Consider the following 27,287-nt stretch of genomic DNA (forward strand, 5'->3'; position numbering starts at 1 on the left):
AAAAGTATTTCCAAATCAGGAGAAGCAAACAAAGTGTTCTATATACTATACAGATTTGATCACTGCTAAATTGCAGAGGTATTTGGATATTTTGTTTTGTCACAAAGCACTTTACGTTAATCCTGTTGTAATAATGCACTTATAAACAGGATTACATAGGTGTAGGAAACCCAGATTGCTTACACACAGTGAGGTAGAAATACTCTGTAGAGCTAAGGTAACTTAAATGCTATAATTTATCAATATCCATTTAATATTTTATCTATCTATCTATCTATTTATCTATCTCTCATTTCCATACCTCCAACTCTGTTTAACAGTTATCGTTTTTACCTTTTCTTAAAGGCTACCAAATTTGTTCATGTGGAATAGTCAAAATGACCCCTCTGCCTAGGTTATTAAAATACAAGGGGCTTGGACAGCTATTCACACTCCAAGTTCTCCTTGCTGGATCTGTTTTTTGTGGAAACATTTTAATCTGGCCAACAGAAGGGAGCCATTGGTTTAATATAAAAAAGATAGTTGACGAATTAACTGCTAGGAATCATAATGTTACAGTGCTTGTATCTACAGGTGCTGCTTACATTAATACAAATGATAAAAAGTCAGAGAATTATTTATTCTACCAAGTTCCTTATGGGAAAAACTATACCCTGTCAATTATTGATGACTTCGTCAAGCTTTGGATGTACGAAAAGCCAAACATGAACTTTATTCAATTTTGCAAACGGTTCCGTGAGTTGGCAATTCGACTCAATGCAATGGTTAAGGAGAACTGTAATTCTGTGCTTAAAAACCAAGAATTCTTGACAAAGCTGAAGTCGCACCAATACAATGTACTTTTATCTGATCCAGTTGTTATGTGTGGTGAACTTATAGCACAGAATCTGAATATTCCTTTCATGTATTCATTGAGATTTTCACCAGCCTCAGCAGCAGAAAGATATTGTGGGCATCTACCCTCAGTTCCATCATACAACCCAGCATTTTTGTCAGAACTGACCGACACCATGTCTTTTTCTGAAAGAATAAAGAATATTGTTTCTTACTTAATTCAAGATTACATCTTTCTCAGCATATGGAGTGAATGGGATTCATACTACAGTGACATATTAGGTAAGTCAAATTATTACAATAAAGTAAACAAATTGGAACTCAAGTCACATTTATCTAAAAAATACCCAGTTATGTTTTCCAAGGGAATACGTTAGTTTCAATTATTCAATAAATGTCTATTCCTCACCTTGTAAAACGTAAACTAAACAGTATTTTTTATTTCAGGTGCTTATATAGCGCCGTCAATTTACGCAGCGCTTTACATATATATTGTACATTCACATCAGTCCCTAACCCTCAAGGGGCGTACAATCTAAGGTACCTAACTTACATTCATACATACACATACTAGGGCCAATTTAGACAGGCGCCAATTCACCTACCAGCATGTCTTTGAAGTGTGGGAGGAAACCGGAGTACCCGGAGGAAACCCACGCAGACACAGGGAGAACATGCAAACTCCAGGCAGGTGGTGCCATGGTTGGGATTCAAACCAGGGACCCTAGTACTGCCAGGCGGAAGTGCTAACCATTTAGCCACTGTGCTGCCCATTGAGTTTCGAGCAAAGATAAAGGAGTTTGTGAATAATAATGTTAAATGTTGAAATTTAATAAATGTAGAATGTTAGTTACAATGTACATTCAAAAGATGCAAAATCTTGTTAGTTGCAGCTTTTTTTTTATCTCCACTTTCACACGACTAGTGGGATGGGTCTGAGGACAGCTGTCAATGTATCCTTTTTTATTAATAGCAGAAAATTGGCTGTCACAGTGAGTTTTGTGGACCCACTGAAACCAGTCAGCTTCCAAGTTTTATTGCCAAACCTTAATTGAACAAACTGAAGTTGATTGGCTATCATGCACAGCTGCACCAGATTCTGAGTGCACCAGTTTTAGTAAATCCACCCCTGTTAGTTGGCTGTTACCCCTGGTGACAGGCAGGACAAATGCTAAATCAGAGTAAAGCTGGGTATACACTAAGAATTTTTCATTGTAAGAACATTTTAGGAATGTTTGTTCATTTTTCTAACTACTACCATGGTTTAATCAATGTTCATTTTCAACTGCAGTAATGAGAAGATTAAAAGGCGCAGGATGAAACATTTTGTCATATGTATGAATTTCTAACAGTGTGTGTGGTTTTTGTTTGGAAATGTCCATTCATTCCAAAATTGAATGTTAAAAGTAAATGAAATCTTGAACTACTTTTGAATGACATTCGAATGTGCTAAGAATTTTCATATGAAGTTCTACTAGTGTATACCCAGACAGATGGTTAGAGCAAACAATAGAAATTAGCAGAGCCAGCAGGCTGAGGGTCAGCATAAGCACGGGAAGGCTGAGTATATTGTACAAATGTCCTCCAAAGAATCACAAGAGTAATACAAGAACACCAGACAGAAGTCAGAGACAGACAGACTAATCTGTTGATCAAGCCCAGATTGGAATGTCATGCAATCTACTTAGGTTTTCTTGATTAGAGCAGGTGTGTGTTTGTAGTGCTGAGTAATGGCCAGAAAATAGTGAAGGCTGATCATTACACTGGCAGAAGTTTTGAATATTTCAGCACTTTACCATTAAATTCTGGGTGCTGCAAACAAAGGTATCAATTGTCCCATAAACAAGAGATGACAGGACAGTTTGAAATAAACCTACAAACTCTGTGACACTGACCATGTACATTTATGGAGAGCTCTGCAATGATTGAAAGATTTGCGCTCCTGCTTACAATGGTTCTTCATTTGGGAAAACAGTCTGGTAAGTTCAGAAGATGTCTGCATTAGCCTTTGTGGGTTGGGAGATGTGCTCCTGGTGTGTGCAGTTGCAGTATTGATTCAGAGTGTGTCTGGTGCAGTCAGAGAAAAGAAGGGCTACAGATGGTACAGCAGAAACCACAGTCTACTTTCCTAGCATACAGTATCTATTAGACCCAATAAGGTTATAGAGTACTACCAACAACAGCTTTAGTAAAACATACTTGACTTTGGCTTTTTAAAAATATTTCCTAGATTATCTGTTTGATTTAATAAAGTTTATGGTATGCTCCTTAATGATTGTGAAATGGGATGCTTAAATACAATTACTTCTTAAAACAAAATTATCACATTTACTGACATGAGCCTAAAAACCTACAGCTTTTTGTAATAGTAAGGACCAAAATTCTAACTGGTCCTGAAATGTTTTGGTCTTTCTTATGTAATCTTTAAAAAAAGAAATGTACTCAGTACTATGAAAATCTGTCTTTTCTTTGTGTTTACTCCTAATGAAGTGCTAATCAAGAAAGATTGGTAAGAACAAAATCATTGTTTAAGAACAAGCTAATAAAGATATAATGAAAGTAATCCTATAAAACAACTTATTTTACTTTACTGGTTTACAGATAAAGTAGTAAAAGAAAAAGCTTTGTGTTGCTTATTGGTATTAAATATACTTCGGCAAACACATACTATTCATCCATGGGTAACGTACGATTAAATTGCACTAATTACAATGATTGGTTTAACAACCAACTTTAGCTGACTAGGGCTGACAAAGCATTTCATATGTGTTTTTTTTTTTAACAAACCAAAAAAAATAAATCTGTGGAATAATTTCAGAATAATTTTCTTGCAACGCTAGAAAAACAAGAGCTCCAGATTAACCCAATTGAAGGGTTACCCAAAACGGACCATTTTCTATGTTTAGTTTTCTCTTATTGTTAGATTTATTCCCACTCAGTTTACAGGTATATTCAGAGTAAAATTACAGACATGTGGAACATTTCAAGATAAAGTCACAAAGAAATGTTAAAGTGTAATTTATTGTTTCAGTACGGAGCTCTCACCCTAATAAAGATGTTTACATTTTGCAGCTCATCATATTACCTTTTATTACCATATGTCCTTAGCACAAAGCCTCCCCACTCCGAACACTCTGCCCTCGACTGACTAAATCTTTTACCTAGTCCTAATCTTTTCTCTAAATTTTAAACCAAATTCTTAAATCTCTTAGTCTAACCACTTTAACATAACACTTAATTTAAGGGCTTAAAGCCCTTGTTCTGCATGCTCACCTATGCTGATAGCTCCAGATCCAAACAGAAACATGGCAAGCTTGGATCCAGTGCAAAAGGACCTTGAGCTGCTCACATGGTATGAGGGAATTAATATATTAAAGCGGTAGTAAACCGCGTTAAAAAAAAAAATAAAAAATTCCCTGCAAGGTAAAGGCATAATGTGCTAATATGCATCACATACTAGCACATTATGCAAAACTTACCTTAAAATGAAGCCCTAAAGCAGCGAATTGTTACCGCTTTAGAGGCGTCCATCTTCACCCGGTCTTCTAAACTGTCTCAATGTGGTCACACAATACCTGCAACTCTTCCCAAAAGAATCTAGCACCTTTGTGAGCTAACTTTCTTGCAGAACATCACTGAAATTTTCTGCAAAGCCATCCAACTATATGTGAAACAACACAAACCCCTATTTTTCATACCATTGAATTGGCACTAAAGGTTTGTTCAACTTAGTTGCAGGAGCAGTCTTGAGAGGGGAAGGTTAGAGTGATGTTCTAACTCTTGCCTCTGAGGAAGACATAACAGTGGTGCAGAAACATCTAGAGGTAGAGTGATCGGCTCTGCACCCAGTTAGGGATTTTGCGGCCTGTGTTGCATTCACTGCCGTCAAGTCCACTGAGGCTGCTATCAGGCTATTAACTGTTGTCATGGAGACATTTGGGTACTGAGAGGCCTTTGGCCATCTGTGTTTGTACTGATTTTTCTGGTTCCTTCTAGATCCTGTTTACTGCCAGTGGAACCCTTTTAAGAAGGCAACTTTCTCATTTCATCTTCATTCACCTTAGGATACTGTGGGGGTGATTCTTTACCTGTGGATTATAATTACCTTTGTCTTGAGGCTGAGCACACTAATGCCAGGTTTAAGGGCTCCATCACTGGCAGACCTCCTCTGGCCAATGGCTAGATGCTGTTGTGAAGGCCAGTAAGGTAGTGTCCTATTTATTTGCCTATGGTGTTCTGGCAGAGCCATTTACAAGCGATGAACCACAATCTTTATTAATCTTACTGTGTGTCTGTATATTTTGGTAATTGATAAAACTGTTGGCTCTGCTATTGTCAAATCCATTTAATTAGTTCCATTTCCACAGTGCTTATTACTATTTTAATAAAGCCTCTTTATCAGGTTACTTTTTGCTGTCTGTATTCTAATAGGCAGATTTCAACAGGAATTGGAATTCCTAGGTTATAAATATGTCATCAGAATATTGGTACCCATTGAAATATTTCACCAGTTTTTATCCAAAATGAAAAAAAAAAATGTTGCCTTTACATACACTTTAAAGCATCAAAAGCAAATACGGTCATGGCCAAAAATATTGGCACCCTTGCTTTTATGTTAGATAATGCACCACTTCACCTAGAAAAGTGTTGAAATCACAAATGTTTAGGCATTCTCACGTTTCTTTTCTTTGTATTGGTATGACACAAAAGGCCAAATCTGACACATTCCACGTAAAACCCTAAAAATGGACTGGGCATAATTATTGGCACCTACAATTTAATCATTTTTAATCGTTGGTAGAACACCCCTTGGAAAAAATAACTGAAATCAATCGCTTCCTGTAGCCTTCTTATAGCTGCCTACTGAAATTTTGGACCACTCTTCTTTTGCCATCTGCTCCACGTCTCTCAGATTGGAGGGGTTCCTTTTCCCAACTGCTGTTTTAAGATCTCTCCACAGGTGCTCTATGGGATTGAGATCTGGACTCATTGCAGGCCAGTTCGGTACTCCCCAGCGCTTTGTCTGAAACCATTTCTGGGTGCTTTTTGACGTGTGCTTTGGGTTATTGTCCTGATGTAAGACCCATGGACTCTGACAGAGACTCAACTTTCTGACACTGGGCCCTACATTGCACCCCAGAATTCTTTGATAATCTTCAGATTTCATAATGCCATGCATGTGGTCCAGTGCCTGAAGCAGCAAAGCTACCCCATCAGTGAATCTCCACCATCTTTGACTGTATTCTTTTCTTTAAAAGGCCTCATTGCTTTTTCTGAAAACAGTATAATGATGGGCTTTACCAAAAAGCTGTCATTTAGTTTTGTCTGTCCACAGCACATTCTCCCAAAAGGATTTTGGCTTCCTCAGATAAATTTTGGCAAACTCCAACCTGGCTTCTTTATGTTTCTGTGTCAGCAGTGGGGCCCTCCTGGGTCTCCAACCATAGCGTCCATTTTCATTCAGATGGCGACATATAGTGCGAGCTGAACCTGTTGTACCCTGTGCCTGAATGTGGGGAAGATGGGGGAGGGGAAGACGGAAGAGGGGAAGACGGGAGAGGGGAATATGGGGGAGGGGAGAGGAAGATGGGGGAGGGGAAGATGGGGGAGGGGAAGACGGGGGAGGGGTGAGGACAGGGGAGGAGTGTGGAGGGGAGAGGAGGACAGGGGTGGGGAGGGCTGGGGTGGACAGGGGTGGGGTGTGGAGGGAAGGACAGGGGAGAGGTGGGGAGGGCAGGACAGGGGTGGGGAGGGAATAAGATGACAGGGGTGGATGTGGAGGGGAGGACAGGGGAGGGGTGGGGAAGAGAGGACAGGGGTGGGGTAGGGAGGGGAGGACGGGAGGGCAGTGGAGGACAGGGGAGGGGAGGACAGGGGTGGGGAGGAACCCTACAGTACCTGTATTTTCCCAGGAAGAATAGTGCTCCATACTTGGTGTCAGTGGGAGGAATAGTGCCCCATCCATGGTGTTAGTGGGAGGAACAGTGCCCCATCATTGGTGTCAGTGGGAGGAACCATGCCCCATCATTGGTGTCAGTGGGAGGGACAGTGCCCCATCTTTGATGTTAGTGGGAAGAATAATGCCCCATCCTTGGTATCAGTGAGAGAAATAGTGCCCTCTATCATTGGTGTCAGTGGAAGGAACAGTGCCCCATCCTTGGTGTTAGTAGGAGGAACAGTGCCCCATAATTGGTGTCAGTGGGAGGAACAGTGCCCCATCATTGGTGTCGATGGGAGGAACAGTGCCCCATCATTGGTGTCGATGGGAGGAACAGTGCCCCATCATTGGTGTCGATGGGAGGAACAGTGCCCCATCATTGGTGTCGATGGGAGGAACAGTGCCCCATCATTGGTGTCAGTGGGAGGAACAGTGCCCCATCATTGGTGTCATTGGGAGGAACAGTAGCTCATAATTGGTGTCAGTAGGAGGAATAGTGTCCCATAATTGGTGTCAGTGGGAGGAACCATGCCCCATCATTGGTGTCAGTGGGAGGAACAGTGCCCCATCTTTGATGTTAGTGGGAAGAATAATGCCCCATCCTTGGTATCAGTGAGAGAAATAGTGCCCTCTATCATTGGTGTCAATGGAAGGAACAGTGCCCCATCCTTGGTGTTAGTAGGAGGAACAGTGCCCCATAATTGGTGTCAGTGGGAGGAACAGTGCCCCATCATTGGTGTCGATGGGAGGAACAGTGCCCCATCATTGGTGTCGATGGGAGGAACAGTGCCCCATCATTGGTGTCAGTGGGAGGATTAGTGCCCCATTGTTGGTGTCATTGGGAGAAAAAGTGCCCCAAGGGCCAGATAAAACCAAGTAAAGAGCCACATCTGGCCCCAGGGCCACAGTTTGGAGACTACTGGTATAGATGAAGGGATTCCCAGCCACTTTGTTTACAAACAGAATGCATCAGCCAGGAAATGTCATTTAACAGCAATTTAAATGTTCTTTTTGTCGTCAGTACATATTGTCAATGACAGTGTCTGGATTCCTATGCCCTTTGTTTGATAATCCATTGACTATTAGCCTTAGAATGGCTATGTTTATAAACAGAACAAAGCCAACCCATTTTTTTCTTTATAAATATCCCTTTTACTTTGGTACATCCTACATGTGCACCACTTCCCAGACAGGTTTACGGCATCCCCAAGCATGTTATTTTAGGGAATTGGGAAGTTTGAACGTTTCACTTTTATCCTTATCAAAAGCTCTGCACCCGCTGAACTACATTTAAAGGGGAACTTCACCCTCACAATCATCATGGACTATTTTGAATCCTTATGCAGCTTGTAAAAAGATAGGAAAGTGTATCATAGTTTCTTGATTAAAACTTTTTTTTTTTCATTTCTTCAGTTACTTCCTGGTTTCCAGGTTGGCCATATTAAGTTTTAAAGTAATTTCTCAGCAAAATAAAGCATGGAGACATGGGTATATGGATGAGTTTATTGAATATAAAAAATATTTTAAATTGTGTTTTTAGTTTGCAGTGCTTGGATGAAGTGTAGTTCTGTTACAAAAAAAACAAAAAAAGTATGCCTAAGTACATGTTTATCTTGGCTTTGTACTACGCCTGCAGTCTCTGACCATCTCCTATACTACGCTTGCGGTCTCTGACTATCTCCTGTACTGCTCCTGCAGTCTGACCAACTCCTTTACTATGCCTGCTGGCTCTGACCCTCCCCTGTACTAAATGCAGTAACCTCTAGCAACCAATCAGTGAGTGATAATGATGTGCAGTAACCTCTAGAAACAAATCAGTGAGTAATAATGATGTGCTGTAACCTCTAGCAACCAATCAGTGAGTGTGGACCAGTTATTTATTTTTAAATCTATGTGTGTGTTTATTTGTTTTTTGGGATGTTGGAGTGGAGAGCAAAATTGCATTGGGGCAGTCCAAGAAAATCTCACTCTATTTAACCACACCATCTTTAAGCCATGCCTAGTAAGTAGCATTATTAAATCCACACCCACCTTTCTCTTCCATGATAAACTATGCCCACAAATAAATATCCCACCCCTACTTAACATACTACTCCGCCTACACTTGATTTCTGGACATGCTGAAAAAAAGTGTCCCTAAAATTTTTTTTAAAATGTTGGCAACTATTCTAGGGTCCAGCAGTGCTCTGCTGCTATCACAGTATAGAGGTGGGGGAGAAGAGCAAACTGAATTGTCTGTGCTGTGTAGCCTGGCTGTTCTAGCTTTCATTCAGTGACAACAGCACTCATGGTGTTATTTTGGGGTTAATAACAACCGCCGCCCAAAAGATGAGCTATAATTTCCAGGAAAGTCTTTTAAGCAATGTTGAAATAAATTGGCAGTAATACATACTCTATTACAACACTGCATTGCAAAATATGGGGAAAAATGTTCACACTAGAGAACACTGTTAATTTTTTTATTACTAAAAGTATCTTGGAAAATGGCTGCTATGAACAATAAATAAGCAGCACTGTTTCATTTTAGCTCTAGTGTTTGGTGTTTTTTGTAAAGCTCTTTACACTTTGTACTCCTACATATAACCTCAGCTCACAGCAAGTCATCAACATGTTCTGTACTGGAATCTTTTTTCTGCTCCTGCACACAAGCCTTGGCTCTGTTTCAGCTGGAAGAGTTTTGGTGTGGCCAACAGATTCTAGTCATTTTTTGAATCTGAAAATAATCCTGAATGAACTTGTTAACAGAGACCATGAAGTTACAGTTTTGCTTCATACGGCTGCTCTAATAATGGGTACAGACATCGGTAAAGCCTCACCTATAAAATATGAAGTTTTCGATGTACCTTTCACAAAAGAGAAGAATGAAAAGTTTCTTGAGGAAAGTTTACATCTGTGGATTTTTGATGTACCTAATATGTCCTACTGGGAATTCTATCAAAAAATGAAAGCGTTTGTGACTGAGCAACAGACGATGGTAAAACATGTGTGCGATGGGGTATTTAAAAACAAGTCATTATTAAAGAAACTAGAAGATGAGAAGTTTGATGTCCTGCTCTCGGACCCATTGATTCCATGTGGTGAACTTGTTGCTGAAGTTCTTGGAATTCCATTTGTCTATTCTTTAAGATTCTCAATGGGCAACTCAATGGAGAGACTATGTGGACATCTTCCAGCCCCCTTTTCCTATGTGCCTGGAGCCATGGCAGAACTCAGTGATAGGATGTCTTTTCTGGAGAGATGTAAAAACACAAACTTCTATCTTTTTCAAGACATACTATACATTTTTGTGTTTGCTGGCAACTGGGATGGTTACTACAGTGAAGTATTAGGTGAGTATCAAAAGTAATTAAAGTTTAGGTAATTAAACTATATTATTTTTCTCATCTAATCCTCATGGAAATATATCTTTCATTCAGCCTTGTGTTATAGGCCTTTTTTAGAAAATATTTGAAACCAGAAAAGTCTGTTTGGTGCAGTTTACTGTAGGTGTTGTGTAAGGCTGCTTTCACACAGATCCACTTTTCTTCCGTTTTTGCGTTAAAATATGGAAGAAAAATGTGGGACAATGCATTCCTATGGAACTCTTCACATTGATCCGTTGTGGTTCAGGCTTGGTGTTGTAAAAAAAAAAAGCTACTGTTTAATGCTGAAGTCCATCGTGATTCCACCACAAACGTAGATTTAGCTTGTTCTGAAGATTAGTCAAACTCCTCACAAACACAAACGAAGTGGATGCGGGAATCCTCCCTACTGGGACATTGTATTTTGACAGCGGAGACTCCTAGCTGTCAGAATACACTTATCAGCGCTGCAGCCAATTGGCTGCAAGCCGCTGATCGAATAAGGTTTTCCAGCAGGTCCATTAAACAGACAGGACTACACACAGATAGAAATTCAGCCTGTTCCTGCTGAACAGACCAGACTTCAATTTGCGTGTACCTAGCTTTAGAATCAAATGTTACAGAATGTTAGATTTTCCTGCCAAAAAGGCAACAAAGAAACTATTGCACACATATTACAAACATTGTGGCTTGATTCACACTGCCGCAACTTGGGATTCGACTTGTGTGACCCCCGAAGTCGCATGACATGTAAAATCCCATGTTAGTCAATGAGAGCTGTCTCAATTAGCACTACTGAAGTCTCTTCGACTTTAGAAAAGGTTCCTGTACTACGCAAGGCAACTTCTATCCGACTTGTGCCCATAGACTTTAATGGAAGTCGCCTCCAAGTCGGATCCTCATCTATATTGATGTGATTTGGATCCAACATTACAGGAAGATTACCCAGGCATTCCCTGAAAGTTGCTTCAGAGTTTCTTTAAAGTAGTACTGAAAGTCGCCTGGCAAAGTCGCACTGTAAGTCGCATGACTTGCACAAAAGCAAAGCAAAGTATAACTAAAGGCAAAACTTTTTTTTCTTTCGAAGTAGAGAGGGATTGGAACACTTGTCAGGCTTTAATCAGTGTTTGTGCCGCTGTTAGTAAGGTTCACCCTTTCTCTTTCTTCTATATAATGTTATCACTAAGAGTGAAAGTGAAAGTAAATACACAATTTTGGGTTGTCACCAGAATAGAAATACAGGGGAAAACTTCCAAAGAAGACACTAATTCTAGTGACTCTGGTGACAACCAGGGATTCCCTCACTTTGGAGAGATTTTTCTTACTTTCCGTTTTGGCTTTGGGTCAGAAAGTGATGGGGAAATCTCCTTAATGGAATGCAGATGGCAAAAAAACTGACAAGAGTTATAATCCTCCGTTACTTTATCCAATGGAAAAAAAAAAATAAAAAAGGCTTTCATTTTCAGGAAAGTCTTTTTAAGCAATGCTGAAATAGATTGGCAGTGATACATATTATGGTGTCCTTTTACCCTGCAGCGGTAAATGACCGCTGCTCAGTTCTCCGGCATTCTCAGAGGAGACAGTTCTCTTCTGAATGCCTGTTCATGAAGCGGTGTAGATTGCTTCTCCTAAGGAGGAGAGAAGCGATCTACAAATGATTTGAACGCTGGAAAACGGCTGCTGTAACTGTAATCTTGCGAGATTACAGTAAGAGATCAGTCAAACACACAGTTTACTAAGCATCGGTAAATTACCGCTGCTTCGTTTGCAGTTCCCCCGATCCTCCACCTCTGGGCTGGAGAATCTGGAGGGAGAACACAGATCGCCAGTAAAGGGCTGACCAGGGGCGGACTGACAACTCATGGGGCCCCCGGGCAATAGGGGATAATGGGGCCCCTGTGTCCTTGCCCAAACTCAAAAAAGCCTATGAAAAAGGTACCAGGGGCATCTCATGGGGCCCCCTACTGACCCCGGGCCCTCGGGCAGTGCTCGAGTTTCCAAATGGTCAGTCCGCCCCTGGGGCTGACCTTTGTACACTGGCAGTCTGTGTGCTGAGATGATCAGCAGAGAACATGTTCTCCACTGATCATCTCTGTTTCCTAAACCACTAATGATCTGAGATCAGCAATGATCCTTAGGATCGCCACTGATCTCTGTTTCATAAAAGGACACATATATTACAACACTGCACTGCAAAATATGGGAAAATGTACACACTAGGGAACACTGTTCATTTTTGTTTCTATTACTAAAAAGTCTCTTGTAAAATGGCTGCTATTATCAATATATAGGCATTGTTTCATTTTACCTCTAGTGCTCAGTTTTTGTAGTAAAGCTCTATACACTTTGTACCACCTCACATAACCACAGATAACAGTGAGTCATCATGTTCTGTACTAGGATCTTGTTCCTCTACCTCCTGCACACAAGCCTTTTTAGTACTGTTTCTGGAGGAAAGATTCTGGTGTGGCCAACAGACGCTAGTCATTTTTTGAATCTGAAAATAATCCTGAATGATCTTGCCAATAGAGACCATGAAGTTACAGTGTTGCTTCATTCAGCCATTCTATTAATGGGTACAGACATCGGTAAAGCCTCACCAATAAAATATGAAGCTTTCGATGTGCCTTTCACAAAAGAGGAGAATGAAAAGTTTCTTGAGGAATTTTTAAATGTATGGATTTTTGATGTACCTAATATGACCTACTGGGAATTCTATCAAAAAATGAAAGAGATGGTGACCAAGCAACAGGAACTGGAAAAACATATTTGCGATGGGGTACTTAACAACAAGCCATTGATAAAGAAACTAGAAGACAAGAAGTTTGATGTCCTCATCTCGGACCCGTTGATTCCATGTGGTGAACTTATTGCTGAAGTTCTTGGCCTTCCATTTGTCTATTCTTTTAGATTCTCCATGGGCAACTCAATGGAGAGACTATGTGGACATCTTCCAGCCCCCTTTTCCTATGTGCCTGGAGCCATGGCAGAACTCACTGATAACATGTCTTTTCTAGAGAGATGGCAAAACACAAACTTCTATCTTTTCCAGGACCTATTATTCTATCTTATGTACTCTGGCACCTGGGATGGGTATTACAGTGAAGTATTAGGTGAGTATGAAAAGTAATTGGAGAAGGTGTCAAAACCAAATATATATCTGAGTAATCAGTCTAAACTACTTTTCTCATCTAATCCTCAGCCATGTTTTTTTTTCATTCAGTCTTGTGATAAAAACATATTTTAGAGAATTATTTCAACCAGAAATGTCTGTTTGGTGTAGTCTAGGTGTTGTGTAAGTGACATGGAAATGTAGAATCTCTTTCATTAAGGCGGAAAAATATATACCTTGACTGTTCCTATGTATTAGCCATGCAAAAATACATGTTGCTTAGTTGACATATACAGCTGTATAGTATAGATTAAAACCCAGGACCCTGCATTCACTATATCTGGTCTCCCACAGTACTAAACCCAGGACCCTGCATTCACTATATCTGGTCTCCCACAGTACTAAACCCAGGACCCCGCATTTGCTATATCCGTTCTCCCACAGTACTAAACTCAGGACCCCGCATTCACTATATCTGGTCTCCCACAGTACTAAACCCAGGACCCTGCATTCACTATATCTGGTCTCCCACGGTACTAAACCCAGGACCCTGCATTCACTATATCTGGTCTCCCACGGTACTAAACCCAGGACCCTGCATTCACTATATCTGTTCTCCCACAGTACTAAACCCAGGACCCTGCATTCACTATATCTGGTCTCCCACGGTACTAAACCCAGGAGCCTGCATTCACTATATCTGTTCTCCCACAGTACTAAACCCAGGACCCTGCATTCACTATGTCTGTTCTCCCACGGTACTAAACCCAGGACCCTGCATTCACTATGTCTTTTCTCCCACAGTACTAAACCCAGGACCCCGCATTCACTATAGCTGGTCTCCCACAGTACTAAACCCAGGACCCTGCATTCACTATGTCTGTTCTCCCACGGTACTAAACCCAGGACCCTGCATTCACTATGTTTGTTCTCCCATAGTACTAAACCCAGGACCCTGCATTCACTATAGCTGGTCTCCCACAGTACTAAACCCAGGACCCTGCATTCACTATATCCGGTCTCCCACGGTACTAAACCCAGGACCCCGCATTCACTATAGCTGGTCTCCCACAGTACTAAACCCAGGACCCCGCATTCACTATATCCGGTCTCCCACGGTACTAAACCCAGGACCCCGCATTCACTATATCCGGTCTCCCACAGTACTAAACCCAGGACCCAGCATTCACTATATCCGGTCTCCCACAGTACTAAACCCAGGACCCTGCATTCACTATATCCGGTCTCCCACAGTACTAAACCCAGGACCCCGCATTCACTATATCTGGTCTCCCACAGTACTAAACCCAGGACCCTGCATTCACTATATCTGGTCTCCCACAGTACTAAACCCAGGACCCCGCATTCACTATATCTGGTCTCCCACAGTACTAAACCCAGGACCCTACATTCACTATATCCGGTCTCCCACAGTACTAAACCCAGGACCCCGCATTCACTATATCTGGTCTCCCACGGTACTAAACCCAGGACCCCGCATTCACTATATCTGGTCTCCCACGGTACTAAACCCAGGACCCTGCATTCACTATATCTGGTCTCCCACGGTACTAAACCCAGGACCCCGCATTCACTATGTCTGTTCGCCGACGGTACTAAACCCAGGACCCTGCATTCACTATATCTGTTCTCCCACGGTACTAAACCCAGGACCCTGCATTCACTATATCTGGTCTCCCACAGTGCTAAACCCAGAACCCTGCATTCACTATGTCTGTTCACCCACAGTACTAAACCCAAGACCCCGCATTCACTATATCTGTTCTCCCACAGTACTAAACCCAGGACCCTGCATTCACTATATCTGATCTCCCACAGTACTAAACCCAGGACCCTGCATTCACTATGTCTGGTCTCCCACGGTACTAAACCCAGGACCCTGCATTCACTATATCTGGTCTCCCACAATACTAAACCCAGGACCCTGCATTCACTATATCTGGTCTCCCACGGTACTAAACCCAGGACCCCGCATTCACTATATCTGATCTCCCACGGTACTAAACCCAGGACCCTGCATTCACTATATCTGGTCTCCCACAATACTAAACCCAGGACCCTGCATTCACTAAATCTGTTCTCCCACGGTACTAAACCCAGGACCCCGCATTCCCTATATCTGATCTCCCACAGTACTAAACCCAGGACCCTGCATTCACTATGTCTGGTCTCCCACGGTACTAAACCCAGGACCCTGCATTCACTATATCTGGTCTCCCACAGTACTAAACCCAGGACCCTGCATTCACTATATCTGGTCTCCCACGGTACTAAACCCAGGACCCCGCATTCACTATGTCTGTTCGCCGACGGTACTAAACCCAGGACCCTGCATTCACTATATCTGTTCTCCCACGGTACTAAACCCAGAACCCTGCATTCACTATGTCTGTTCACCCACGGTACTAAACCCAAGACCCCGCATTCACTATATCCGGTCTCCCAGAGTACTAAACCCAGGACCCCGCATTCACTATATCTGGTCTCCCACAGTACTAAACCCAGGACCCCGCATTCACTATATCTGTTCTCCCACAGTACTAAACCCAGGACCCTGCATTCACTATATCACAGACTGCCAGTGTACAAAGGTCAGTGTACTCCTTCCCCACTGACACCAATGATGGGGTACTATTCCTCCCACTGACACCAATGTTGGAACACTATCCCCCCCACCGACACCAATGACGGGGCACTATTCCTCCCCCCACTGACACCAACGATGGGGCACTATTCCTCCCCCCACTGACACCAACGATGGGGCACTATTCCTCCCCCCACTGACACCAACGATGGGGCACTATTCCTCCCCCCACTGACACCAACGATGGGGCACTATTCCTCCCCCCACTGACACCAACGATAGGGCACTATTCCTCCCCCCACTGACACCAACGATGGGGCACTGTTTCTCCCCCCACTGTCACCAACGATGGGGCACTGTTCCTCCCCCCACTGACACCAACGATGGGGCACTATTCCTCCCCCCACTGACACCAACGATGGAACACTATTCCTTCCCCACTGACACCAATGATGGAGTACTATTTCTCCCACTGACACCAATGTTGGGACACTATCCCCCCCACCGACACCAATGACGGGGCACTATTCCCCCCCCCACACTGACATCAATGACGGGGCACTATTCCTCCCCCCACTGACACCAACGATGGGGCACTATTCCCCCCCCCCCACTGACACCAATGATGGAACACTATTCCTTCCTCCACTGATACCAATGACGGGGCACTATTCCCCCCCCCCCACACTGACATCAATGATGGGGCACTATTCCTCCCCCCACTGACACCAACGATGGGGCACCATTCCCCCCCCCCCACACTGACACCAATTACAGGGCTCTACTCCTCCCCCCACTGACACCAAGGACAGGGCACTATTCCTGAGACCAATGATGGGGCACTATTCCTCCCCCAACTGACACCAATGACGGGGCACCATTGGTGTCAGTGGGAGGAATAGTGCCCCACCGTTGGTGTCAGTGGGAGGAATAATGTCCCACCGTTGGTGTCAGCGGGAGGAATAATGCCCCACCGTTGGTGTCAGCGGGGGGAATAATGCCCCACCGTTGGTGTCAGCGGGGGGAATAATGCCCCACCGTTGGTGTCAGCGGGGGGAATAGTCCCCCACCGTTGGTGTCAGCGGGGGGAATAGTCCCCCACCGTTGGTGTCAGCGGGGGGAATAGTCCCCCACCGTTGGTGTCAGCGGGGGGAATAGTCCCCCACCGTTGGTGTCAGCGGGGGGAATAGTCCCCCACCGTTGGTGTCAGCGGGGGGAATAGTCCCCCACCGTTGGTGTCAGCGGGGGGAATAGTCCCCCACCGTTGGTGTCAGCGGGGGGAATAGTCCCCCACCGTTGGTGTCAGTGGGGGGAATAATACCCCACCGTTGGTGTCAGTGGGAGGAATAGTCCCCCACCGGTGCTGTCAGTGGGAGGAATAGTGCCCCACCGGTGCTGTCAGTGGGAGGAATAGTGCCCCACCGTTGGTGTCAGTGGGAGGAATTCACGGACTTTCGTGAATGAATGAACTGCAAGTCCCAACAGCCTTAGGGGTAGTGTTCAATGAACTACCATGGTGTTGTGGAGCACTGTGGTAGTTCATTAAATCTTCCTGTCAATATATTTGCATGGTCATACATCCCGTACGGGCCAGCCAAGCAGATATTCTGACAGGTCTGCAGGAGACCTGCATGGCACCAGAGATCTGCTGATTACTGGTGCAATGCCTTCCAGGCTCTTTCAAACAAAAATAATAAATGCACATATTTTAACCTGCCAAAAAAATTTGAATATATTACTTTTGTCTAAAATGTAAATGTATCCTTTAAACACTTATCTTTGTATTTTTTCTGCAATTATTTATTTGTGCATTTTGGAATGTTAATATGTGCATATTTTATTAGATGTTTGGAATGAATGTAATGTTATCTATTTATAGCAGCACAGCATTATATTATTCCATTATCGGTGTCATTTGGAGGAATAGTGCCCCATCACTGGTGTCAGTGGGAGGAATGGTGTCCCATCATTGGTGTCAGTGGGAGGAATAGTGCCCCATCACTGGTGTCAGTGTGGGAGGAATAGTGCCCCATCATTGGTGTCAGTGTGGGAGGAATAGTGCCCCATCATTGGTGTCAGTGTGGGAGGAATAGTGCCCCATCATTGGTGTCAGTGTGGGAGGAATAGTGCCCCACCTTTGGTGTCAGAGGGAGGAATAGTGCCCCATTACTGGTGTCAGAGGGAGGAATAGTGCCCCATCGTTGGTGTCAGAGGGAGGAATAGTGCCCCACCGTTGGTGTCAGAGGGAGGAATAGTGCCCCATCGTTGGTGTCAGTGGGAGGAATAGTGCCCCACCGTTGGTGTCAGAGGGAGGAATAGTGCCCCATCGTTGGTGTCAGAGGGAGGAATAGTGCCCCATCGTTGGTGTCAGAGGGAGGAATAGTGCCCCATCGTTGGTGTCAGAGGGAGGAATAGTGCCCCATCGTTGGTGTCAGAGGGAGGAATAGTGCCCCATCGTTGGTGTCAGAGGGAGGAATAGTGCCCCACCGTTGGTGTCAGAGGGAGGAATAGTGCCCCACCGTTGGTGTCAGAGGGAGGAATAGTGCCCCACCGTTGGTGTCAGAGGGAGGAATAGTGCCCCATTACTGGTGTCAGTGGGAGGAATAGTGCCCCACCGTTGGTGTCAGAGGGAGGAATAGTGCCCCACCGTTGGTGTCAGAGGGAGGAATAGTGCCCCATCGTTGGTGTCAGAGGGAGGAATAGTGCCCCATCGTTGGTGTCAGAGGGAGGAATAGTGCCCCATCGTTGGTGTCAGAGGGAGGAATAGTGCCCCATCGTTGGTGTCAGAGGGAGGAATAGTGCCCCATCGTTGGTGTCAGAGGGAGGAATAGTGCCCCATCGTTGGTGTCAGAGGGAGGAATAGTGCCCCATCGTTGGTGTCAGAGGGAGGAATAGTGCCCCATCGTTGGTGTCAGAGGGAGGAATAGTGCCCCATCGTTGGTGTCAGAGGGAGGAATAGTGCCCCATCGTTGGTGTCAGAGGGAGGAATAGTGCCCCATCGTTGGTGTCAGAGGGAGGAATAGTGCCCCATCGTTGGTGTCAGAGGGAGGAATAGTGAACATCGTTGGTGTCAGAGGGAGGAATAGTGCCCCATTACTGGTGTCAGAGGGAGGAATAGTGCCCCATCGTTGGTGTCAGTGGGAGGAATAGTGCCCCACCGTTGGTGTCAGTGGGAGGAATAGTGCCCCACCGTTGGTGTCAGTGGGAGGAATAGTGCCCCACCGTTGGTGTCAGTGGGAGGAATAGTGCCCCACCGTTGGTGTCAGTGGGAGGAATAGTGCCCCACCGTTGGTGTCAGTGGGAGGAATAGTGCCCCACCGTTGGTGTCAGTGGGAGGAATAGTGCCCCACCGTTGGTGTCAGTGGGAGGAATAGTGCCCCACCGTTGGTGTCAGAGGGAGGAATAGTGCCCCACCGTTGGTGTCAGTGGGAGGAATAGTGTTCCATCGTTGGTATCAGTGGGAGGAATAGTGCCCCATCGTTGGTGTCAGTGGGAGGAATAGTGCCCCTTCGTTGGTGTCAGTGGGAGGAATAGTGCCCCATCGTTGGTGTCAGTGGGAGGAATAGTGCCCCATCGTTGGTGTCAGAGGGAGGAATAGTGCCCCATCGTTGGTGTCAGTGGGAGGAATAGTGCCCCATTACTGGTGTCAGTGGGAGGAATAGTGCCCCATTACTGGTGTCAGTGGGAGGAATAGTGCTCCACCGTTGGTGTCAGAGGGAGGAATAGTGCCCCACCGTTGGTGTCAGAGGGAGGAATAGTGCCCCACCGTTGGTGTCAGAGGGAGGAATAGTGCCCCACCGTTGGTGTCAGAGGGAGGAATAGTGCCCCACCGTTGGTGTCAGAGGGAGGAATAGTGCCCCACCGTTGGTGTCAGAGGGAGGAATAGTGCCCCACCGTTGGTGTCAGAGGGAGGAATAGTGCCCCACCGTTGGTGTCAGAGGGAGGAATAGTGCCCCACCGTTGGTGTCAGAGGGAGGAATAGTGCCCCATCGTTGGTGTCAGAGGGAGGAATAGTGCCCCATCGTTGGTGTCAGAGGGAGGAATAGTGCCCCATCGTTGGTGTCAGTGGGAGGAATAGTGCCCCATCGTTGGTGTCAGTGGGAGGAATAGTGCCCCATCGTTGGTGTCATTGACCAAAGATAGCTATGTGGCCACTGAGTCAATGCTGTCACCAGCATGCCTGCCCCCTTGTTACATATGGCTGCAGAATGGTTAATTCCATGACTGCAGTTGATTTGGAATGGCTATCAGCTGTCATGTAACAGTTTGCCTTGGGTTCAGACCAAACTCTGTACAACCCAAACATTAGCTCATCCACAAGAATAACCATAGTTGGATTTTTTCTCAGGTAGAAGAACAGTTGCTGTGAAGAAGGTAATAAAAAGGAAATTGTAAGCATTTTTTTTAATCCATTAAGCAAGGAGTAGTGATTTTTTATATGCTTAACATGAGACATTAAAAATGTCAATTTGTTTTTAAATAACATGCCTGGAGGGAACCAGTATCCTACCTGTGAATGGGGTGAATCTCTGAAAGTACAGAAAGTGCTGCAGTAGCCCTGACATTTTCAAAAGAAAAAGGTCTTCAACATTGCTGGCAAATGACAAGTCATTGAAAGTTTCTGGGTACACTGGCACCATGTGTGGTGTGAGTGTATTGGGCATCCATTCCAACGCAGTCCCATTGCAGGGAAAGGCAAAATGCCTTGTCCCTATGTGCCCGGTTCACACCACTGCGTTGTAGGCAATCCACCCCTGGGCCCGGGGATGTGGGTGGGATGGGGATCAACCAGGGACAGTAATCTGCATGAGGGGTCTCAGCCAGGAGCAGTAATTTGGCTGAGCTTTGTAACCATTTTACGGGACATGCCTGAATAAAGAACTTTATAGTGGGATGGGATCTATAAAAGCTTCAGAAATGCAGTGATTGAGAATGACTTTTGAAAGATTTTACTGATTGGGTTTACATCTTTTATACAATGGTGGTTCAGTTCTGTGACAGTTGTACAGTGTATTCAGAGGTGTATCTATCGCAAGGCAAACTAGGCATTTGCCCTGGGTGGAACTTTCTATCAGTAAAATCACACAACCTCCTAACTCTGATGCTGGCAGAAGTAATACAGTAATCTGTTCCTATTTAAACAGGTCGCTGAATCCAGCTTCTGACATAAGCAAAATGTGCAGTGGGCTTCCCCGCTATGCTAACAGAGCAGCCTGTGATTTTTTTTTTTGTTTCTTTGTATTTACAAAACTTGTCTATAGTTTAGGTAAGTGTTAATAGTGAAATATGTAAGTACTAAGTTCTACCTTAGATAACATCATCTAACTTTATTCATCACAGCATTGTTACTATCCTTAGCAGCCATGAGTGACAGGCAAAAAAGGCTAAGCGGAGCAGGGTACAGAAAAAAATGCAAAAATAAGGCGAGAAAAGCAAAGTAGGGAGATTGGACAGGGGAAAAAAAAAATAAAAATTTGCTCTTTTTTTCTCCAAACCTGTGGCCTCTTCTGGTACTGAAAAGGGTGGGGAGGTGGTTGAAGATTTAACTGGTGACATTTGTGAAACAGATGAAGTTGCTTCACGCAGTTATGACATTTCAGAGGGTGCCAGTATTGTTAGTGAAACTGAGACTTCTAAATCTGGTGGAGAACCATCAAGATCAAGAGAATTTGATGATCCTGCCGTACTAGTAGGAGTGAGCTCTAACAGTAATAAAAGAAAAGTAAAAGGGTTCAAAAATCAACTTGCCAGCCAGCTTGCCAACAACCAAATTAACCTAACAGTATGTGTTAAATACAGGGGTTTAGTTAGCACACATTTGCAAATACATACGTAAGCCACATCACGGCACCCTGATATTCTGTGGTCCTAACTCTACAAATTTGAGTCCCCATAGTAGAGGCACATGCATTTAAAGGATAGACCAGGAGCAGGTGCTCATCAGGGAGCCCACCCCTCTTAAAGGCACAGGAGTGCAAGGGACACCCAGCATGGTGCACAATGGCAGCCAGGGTGCCCAGTACATACACTCACCTTAAAAACAACAAAGTAAAACATGGCACCTGCCCCGGTCTATAACTGGCTTATGAAGCAAGGACTAAGTGAACCGGGCAACGCATGTCAGTAATAAAATAAAAATAAAAAAAGGGTTCAAAAATCAACTCACCAGCCAGCTTGCCAACAACCAAATTAACCTGTCTAACAATATGCGTTAAAAACAGGGGTTTGGTTAGCACACATTTGCAAATACATACGTAAGCCACAGAGCCACATCACGGCACCCTGATATTCTGTGGTCCTAACTCTACAAATTTGAAGTCCTAAAGAGGAAAGGGTGGAGTTTACAGATGAAGGGGTGGATCTTAAACAGGAAGGGGTGGGACAAATTTAGATTTGGGGGGGGGCCTGGTTTTAGTCTTGCCTAGGGCAGCACTGCTTGAGGTGATTGTTCCTTGTACAGTTGGCTGCTACTGTATGTTCGTTGAAATGTTCCTTCCTTTGTTACCCTCTATATCCCTGTAGCTGTGATCTGCCAGTGCAGCAAGGGTTAATACGAGCCGACGGACCTGTCACAGGAAATCATCAAAGTGTCAACTATGCCCACCTTTTCCGTACCTGTACTTTATTCATAAAAGCTTTATCCTTGCTTCCCACAAAGCACTCTATGAATGGAGAAGGCAGACTTTTCATTCATTCCCCCATCCTCCAATCATAGAGTGCTTTTCACTGTGGGAAGTGATAGTACAGCTTCAATGAATGGAGCATGGGGGTTTGAAGGGCAGCATAGTTAGTACTTTTGACAAGTACCTGTGACAAGTCAGGTGTCTCTTATTAACCATTGCAGCAACAGAAAATCAAAGCTGGGGGGTGTATGGGGGCGCAAAGGAATTAATTTTTCAAGGGACATATCAGCCACCAGCACAAGGGGCACGGCTCATTCAATGTAAGTACAGTCTCTAGTGCTGATTTTGAAAAAATGTAACTAAACTTAAATATTCACACACACACAAAAAAAGAGAAGCTCTACTTAAACTGATATTACAGGTACGTTTTTATTTTTTTTTAATAATAAACATGTTATATTTACCTGCTCTATGCAATGGTTTTACACAGAGCAGCCCCTGTCCTCCTCTTCTCAGGTCCTCAGGAGCTTCTAGCTGATCCTCTTCTTCACCACTTGCTATGGGGCACTCATGCAAGCTCGCTCCCAAACGCCGCCCTGTGTGTCTATAAGATACGCAGAATCAGGCTCGGTCCTGCCCCCTCCTCACTATGATTGACAGAAGCGCTCTTGTACATATCTCTGGATTGTGATCGTGCTCAGAAAAGTATTGGGGGGGCTGTGGGGATAATTGTAAACTTAAGGTTTTTTACCTTCATGCATAGAATGCATGAAGGTAAAAACCTTCAGCCTTTAGAACCCCTTTAATGATTTAAATGCTTTTTTTTTTTTTTGTTACCTAATTTTAGTTCACTATTTTCATGGGTCTCCTCCTTAGTGTCCTCTGAGCCCCTGCAATGTTTTTCTATCACACCAGTTGCCATATGCGACCATATATATACACAGAAGATTCTGGCTTTTTATATTGCTGTTTCACCCGGACCTCTTTTGCAATGTCATTTTGACACAAGGTTCTTGGAGATGAGTATTGTGAACCCAGACTAACATTGACGGCATGTGAACTCAGATCTTGCCTTGGGATCCTCTGCACTAAAAATGAATAAGAAAAATTGTGATAATCCTCCTGTACTGCTAGTACAAGCCTGTCAGCACTCCTCTGAGGTTCCCACACTCTGTACACAAATATATCAATTCAATGAATGCTGTACTAACCAATCCTATTGTGTAGCAGGGAACATTTATTCCTATCTCTGACTGCTGTGATCTGCTGACTGGCATCTCCAGTGTAACCTGACACTTGGACTGGACACAGACAACACAGTGTGGGATTTCAGCCCTCCCTTCTCCTCTCAGACTGTGATAGAGAGAGAGAGCCAATCAGAAGTGCCATTAAAGGAGCCAATGACAGGGACTTTCTCAAGCAGGAAGGGCAGCTGCAAAGCATTGTGGAAGATGCAGTCTTGAACAGAAATGGGCTGATAGGCTGATATGGAGCTATAACTACAAAAGCCATCATGCTTAACCACTTCCAGTCTGGACACTTTCACCCCCTTCCTGTCCAGGGCAATTTTCAGCTTTCAGCGCTATCACACTTTGACAATTGCGCGGTCATGCAATTCTGTACCCATATGAATTTTTTACCATTTTTTTGAGACAGATAAGCTTTATTTTGGTGGTATTTATTCACCACTGGGATTTTTATTTTTTTTTTGCTATGTAAATGAAAAAGTCCAAAAATTTGGAAAAAAAGTGTTTTTCTTATAAAATTTTGCAAATAAATAATCTTTCATCATAAATCTTGGCCAAAATGTATTCCGTTATCTTTTTAGTAAAAAAAAAATAAGCCAAATTAGTTTCTAACCAAAAATTATAATTTTTAAACTTTTTTTTACATTTTTATTTTATTTTTTTACATTATTATTTATGGGTTTTTGTTTTTACATACTGTCACCCTAGCAGTACAGTGTCACCATGGTGACACTGTACTACTTGTGGGGGGGTGATGAAGATTTTTTTTTTTTTACAGTGATTGCTTGTACACCCATATAGGATGTAAAAGCAATCGTTTCTCTTTCTCTCTGTCTGCATTCTTGCAGCCATTGAGAACTACTGAGTGAGCTGTGATTGGTCACAGCTTGTCACATGGTACAAGGCTGTTGTGAATAGCCTTGTACCATGTGACCTCTGTGATCATTCACAGATTTCACACGTAGGAAGCAATGATGTCACAAGTGACATCTTGCTTACTACTTTGCATGTGATCACTGATTGGCCAATCAGTGATCACATGATCGGGACCTCATACAGAGGTCCCGTCCGATGATCAGTGTTTCACTGTGTCCGGAGGACACAGCGAGCACCGGATCGCAGTGCTGCGCGCTCCCCGGAAATGTGTGCACAGCTAGAAATGGCGGGTGCCGTTTATGAACAGCAACCCGCCCCTGTAGTGCCACCGTCCTGCCGTTTATAAACAGCAGGCGGACGGCAAGTGGTTAAGGAGAGCAGAGTGAAGGGATCCATCTTGTGTTTTCCTGAGGGGAGACAGTCTGCATGTGGCAAGGTAACAGTCTGGACCTAGCAGAGAAGTGCTTAGGGTCAGTTCACAGCATGCTGAGTTATCTGCATCAGTCAGGGGAACATCCAAACTGAGAGATGTGGACCTACAATACAGAAATGCTCATCGTGAGGCGACCAGAGGAGCCTGTCTTTTCCAAGACGATCGTTTGGGTCTTAGTCACAGGATCTGGTAAGAGGGATTTTTCCCACTGGCAGATGACAGGAACACTGCACACAGACAGAGACATTACACTTCGCCCATACTCACCAGGCACTGGGTTGTGTAGATGGCCCTGCTAAACAGACACAGTATTTGCTATGCTATACAAATACTGCCACGGGATTACAATTATACTCTACCATAGGAGTTTAAGTGCACCAATGAAAGTGGCTAGCTGAAGATCCCAAATTCATCCTGTTACCAAGAGACTGAAGTTACTGGTGCCATACGGGCACGCGCATGCGTATTCAGGCCTCTATATTGCATGGTGTGTGAGGGAATAGCTTTACCTTGGAAAGTAGCTATTAAGCATCAGTTGGGTACAGTGTTTGCCTATTGGGCTTGTGGTGTCGGGGGTTAGAAGGGAGAAGTCTGACACAACAGAGAGTCATTCTTCTGCTCTCCTCCTGCTTGGACATCATAGAGCTGAATTTATGTAAAGGGGTTTAGACCCACTTTGAGGTCCCTATGTAAGTGTTTGCCTTTGCTCTTGGGGTTTTTCATGGTTGGAATCCCCTGAAAGCATCCTGAGTGTAAAAGTGAGCTATATTGCTTTCGGTCTCAGTATTTGCTGTTCTCTTGATTCACCTAACGTATACCTGTTGTTAATGTTTATTACTTCCCATAGAGGTCTTACAGTAAAGCTGATCTCTGTGTTGTATTATAAAGTGTGTGCTTTTCATTGGTCCTTGCACTTACACTATCGCCAGGTGTGTCAGTTGGGGCTGAGACAGTTCTTGGAGTTGAGTGGCAGAGTGGCGGAGTGAACAAACTTAAGCAGCCCCTTCGGAGGTATCGCCACACTTGGGAAAAACTAAAGCCCCCAATTCCAAAAAAGTTGGGACTCTTTGTAAAATCTACATAAATACAGAATGCAATGATTTGCAAATCTCATAAACTCATATTTTATACACAGTAGAAAACAGACAACATATCAAATGTTTTAGCTTAGAAAATGTACCATTTTAGGAAAAAAATAAGTTCATTTTGAAATTGATGGCAGCAATATGTCTCAAAAAAATTGGGATAGAGCCATGTTTACTATGCTGTAGCATCCCTTCTTCTTTTAACAACACTTTGTAAGTGTCTGGAAACTAAAGGAGACCAGTTGCTGGAGTTTTGGGAGAGGAATGTTGTCCCATTCTGCTTAACAGTCTTGGATCTTCTTTGTCATATGTTTCTCTTCAAGATATAACAAATATTTTCAATTTGTGAAAGGTCTGGCCTGCAGGCAGGCCAATTAAGCACCCAGAATCTTCTACTACGAAGCCATGCTGTTGTCATAGATTCAGTATGTGGTTTAGCATTGTCCTGCTGAAATATACAAGCCCTTCCCTGAACAGAATGTCATCTGGATGTGGGAGAATATGCTGCTCTAAAAACTGGATATAGCTTTTAGCATTGATGGTGCCTTTCCGGATATGCAGGCTCCCCATTCCATACTCACTAAGAGGGCCGGACTGACAGCACATGGGGCTCTCGGGCAATGGGGGATCATTGGGCTCCCTGTGTCCCTGCCCACACATGAGCCACACCCACACAATGCCCCATCTATTTATTGCACTACCCATATTACCTTCGTTCATCACAATTTTTGTACACTACCTTCAAATTAAATGTTTAATAAGTTAAGAAAATAACGTGTGATAAGCAGCGCACAGGGGGCAGCAGGGCAGAGCATGGGGGAAGCATGGCAGCGTATAAGAGTCAGCAGGTTAGAGCACAAGGTGTCAGGAGGAAACAATACAGGGGCAGGGGCAGGAGAGCATACTACAAGGGTAGAACAGGGCACATTATGGGGCACATTACTTTGAGGGGCAGCAGGGCACATTATGGGTCACAGCAGGGAATATTACATGGGGGCAAGAGAGAACATTATCAGGCAAGCAGGGCCCATTACACAGAGGTTAGAGGGCACATGGTGCACACAGCAGGGCACATTATGGGGCACACAGCATGGCACATTATGGGGCTCACAGCAAGGCACATCATTGGGGCACACAGCAGAACACATTATGGGACACACAGTAGGGCACATTACGGGACACACAGCAGGGCG

At 44.1% G+C, this 27,287-nt stretch overlaps 1 protein-coding gene across 3 annotated transcripts in view; it reads left to right on the forward strand.

Moving 5' to 3' along the window:
- Positions 1 to 202: 202 nt before the first annotated feature.
- Positions 203 to 27,287, forward strand: part of LOC149460506 (UDP-glucuronosyltransferase 2A1-like) — a 62,985-nt gene continuing 35,900 nt past the window's right edge. Inside the window, exons 1-2 of one of the 3 annotated variants that reach the window (XM_089679567.1) lie at positions 203 to 217; positions 346 to 1,116. In XM_089679567.1, coding sequence (XP_089535693.1) covers positions 378 to 1,116 — 739 coding nt within the window. In that variant the 5' untranslated portion in view covers positions 203 to 217; positions 346 to 377. Of the gene's footprint in view, positions 218 to 345; positions 1,117 to 9,365; positions 10,102 to 12,494; positions 13,227 to 27,287 lie in introns of those variants that run through there. The other 2 variants (XM_089679569.1, XM_089679568.1) reach the window with 2 other exon arrangements.

Source organism: Staurois parvus, unplaced genomic scaffold (assembly GCF_062004578.1).
Source record: "Staurois parvus isolate SC_StPar_1 unplaced genomic scaffold, SC_StPar_1.0 ptg000227l, whole genome shotgun sequence".
Lineage (NCBI taxonomy): Eukaryota > Metazoa > Chordata > Amphibia > Anura > Ranidae > Staurois > Staurois parvus.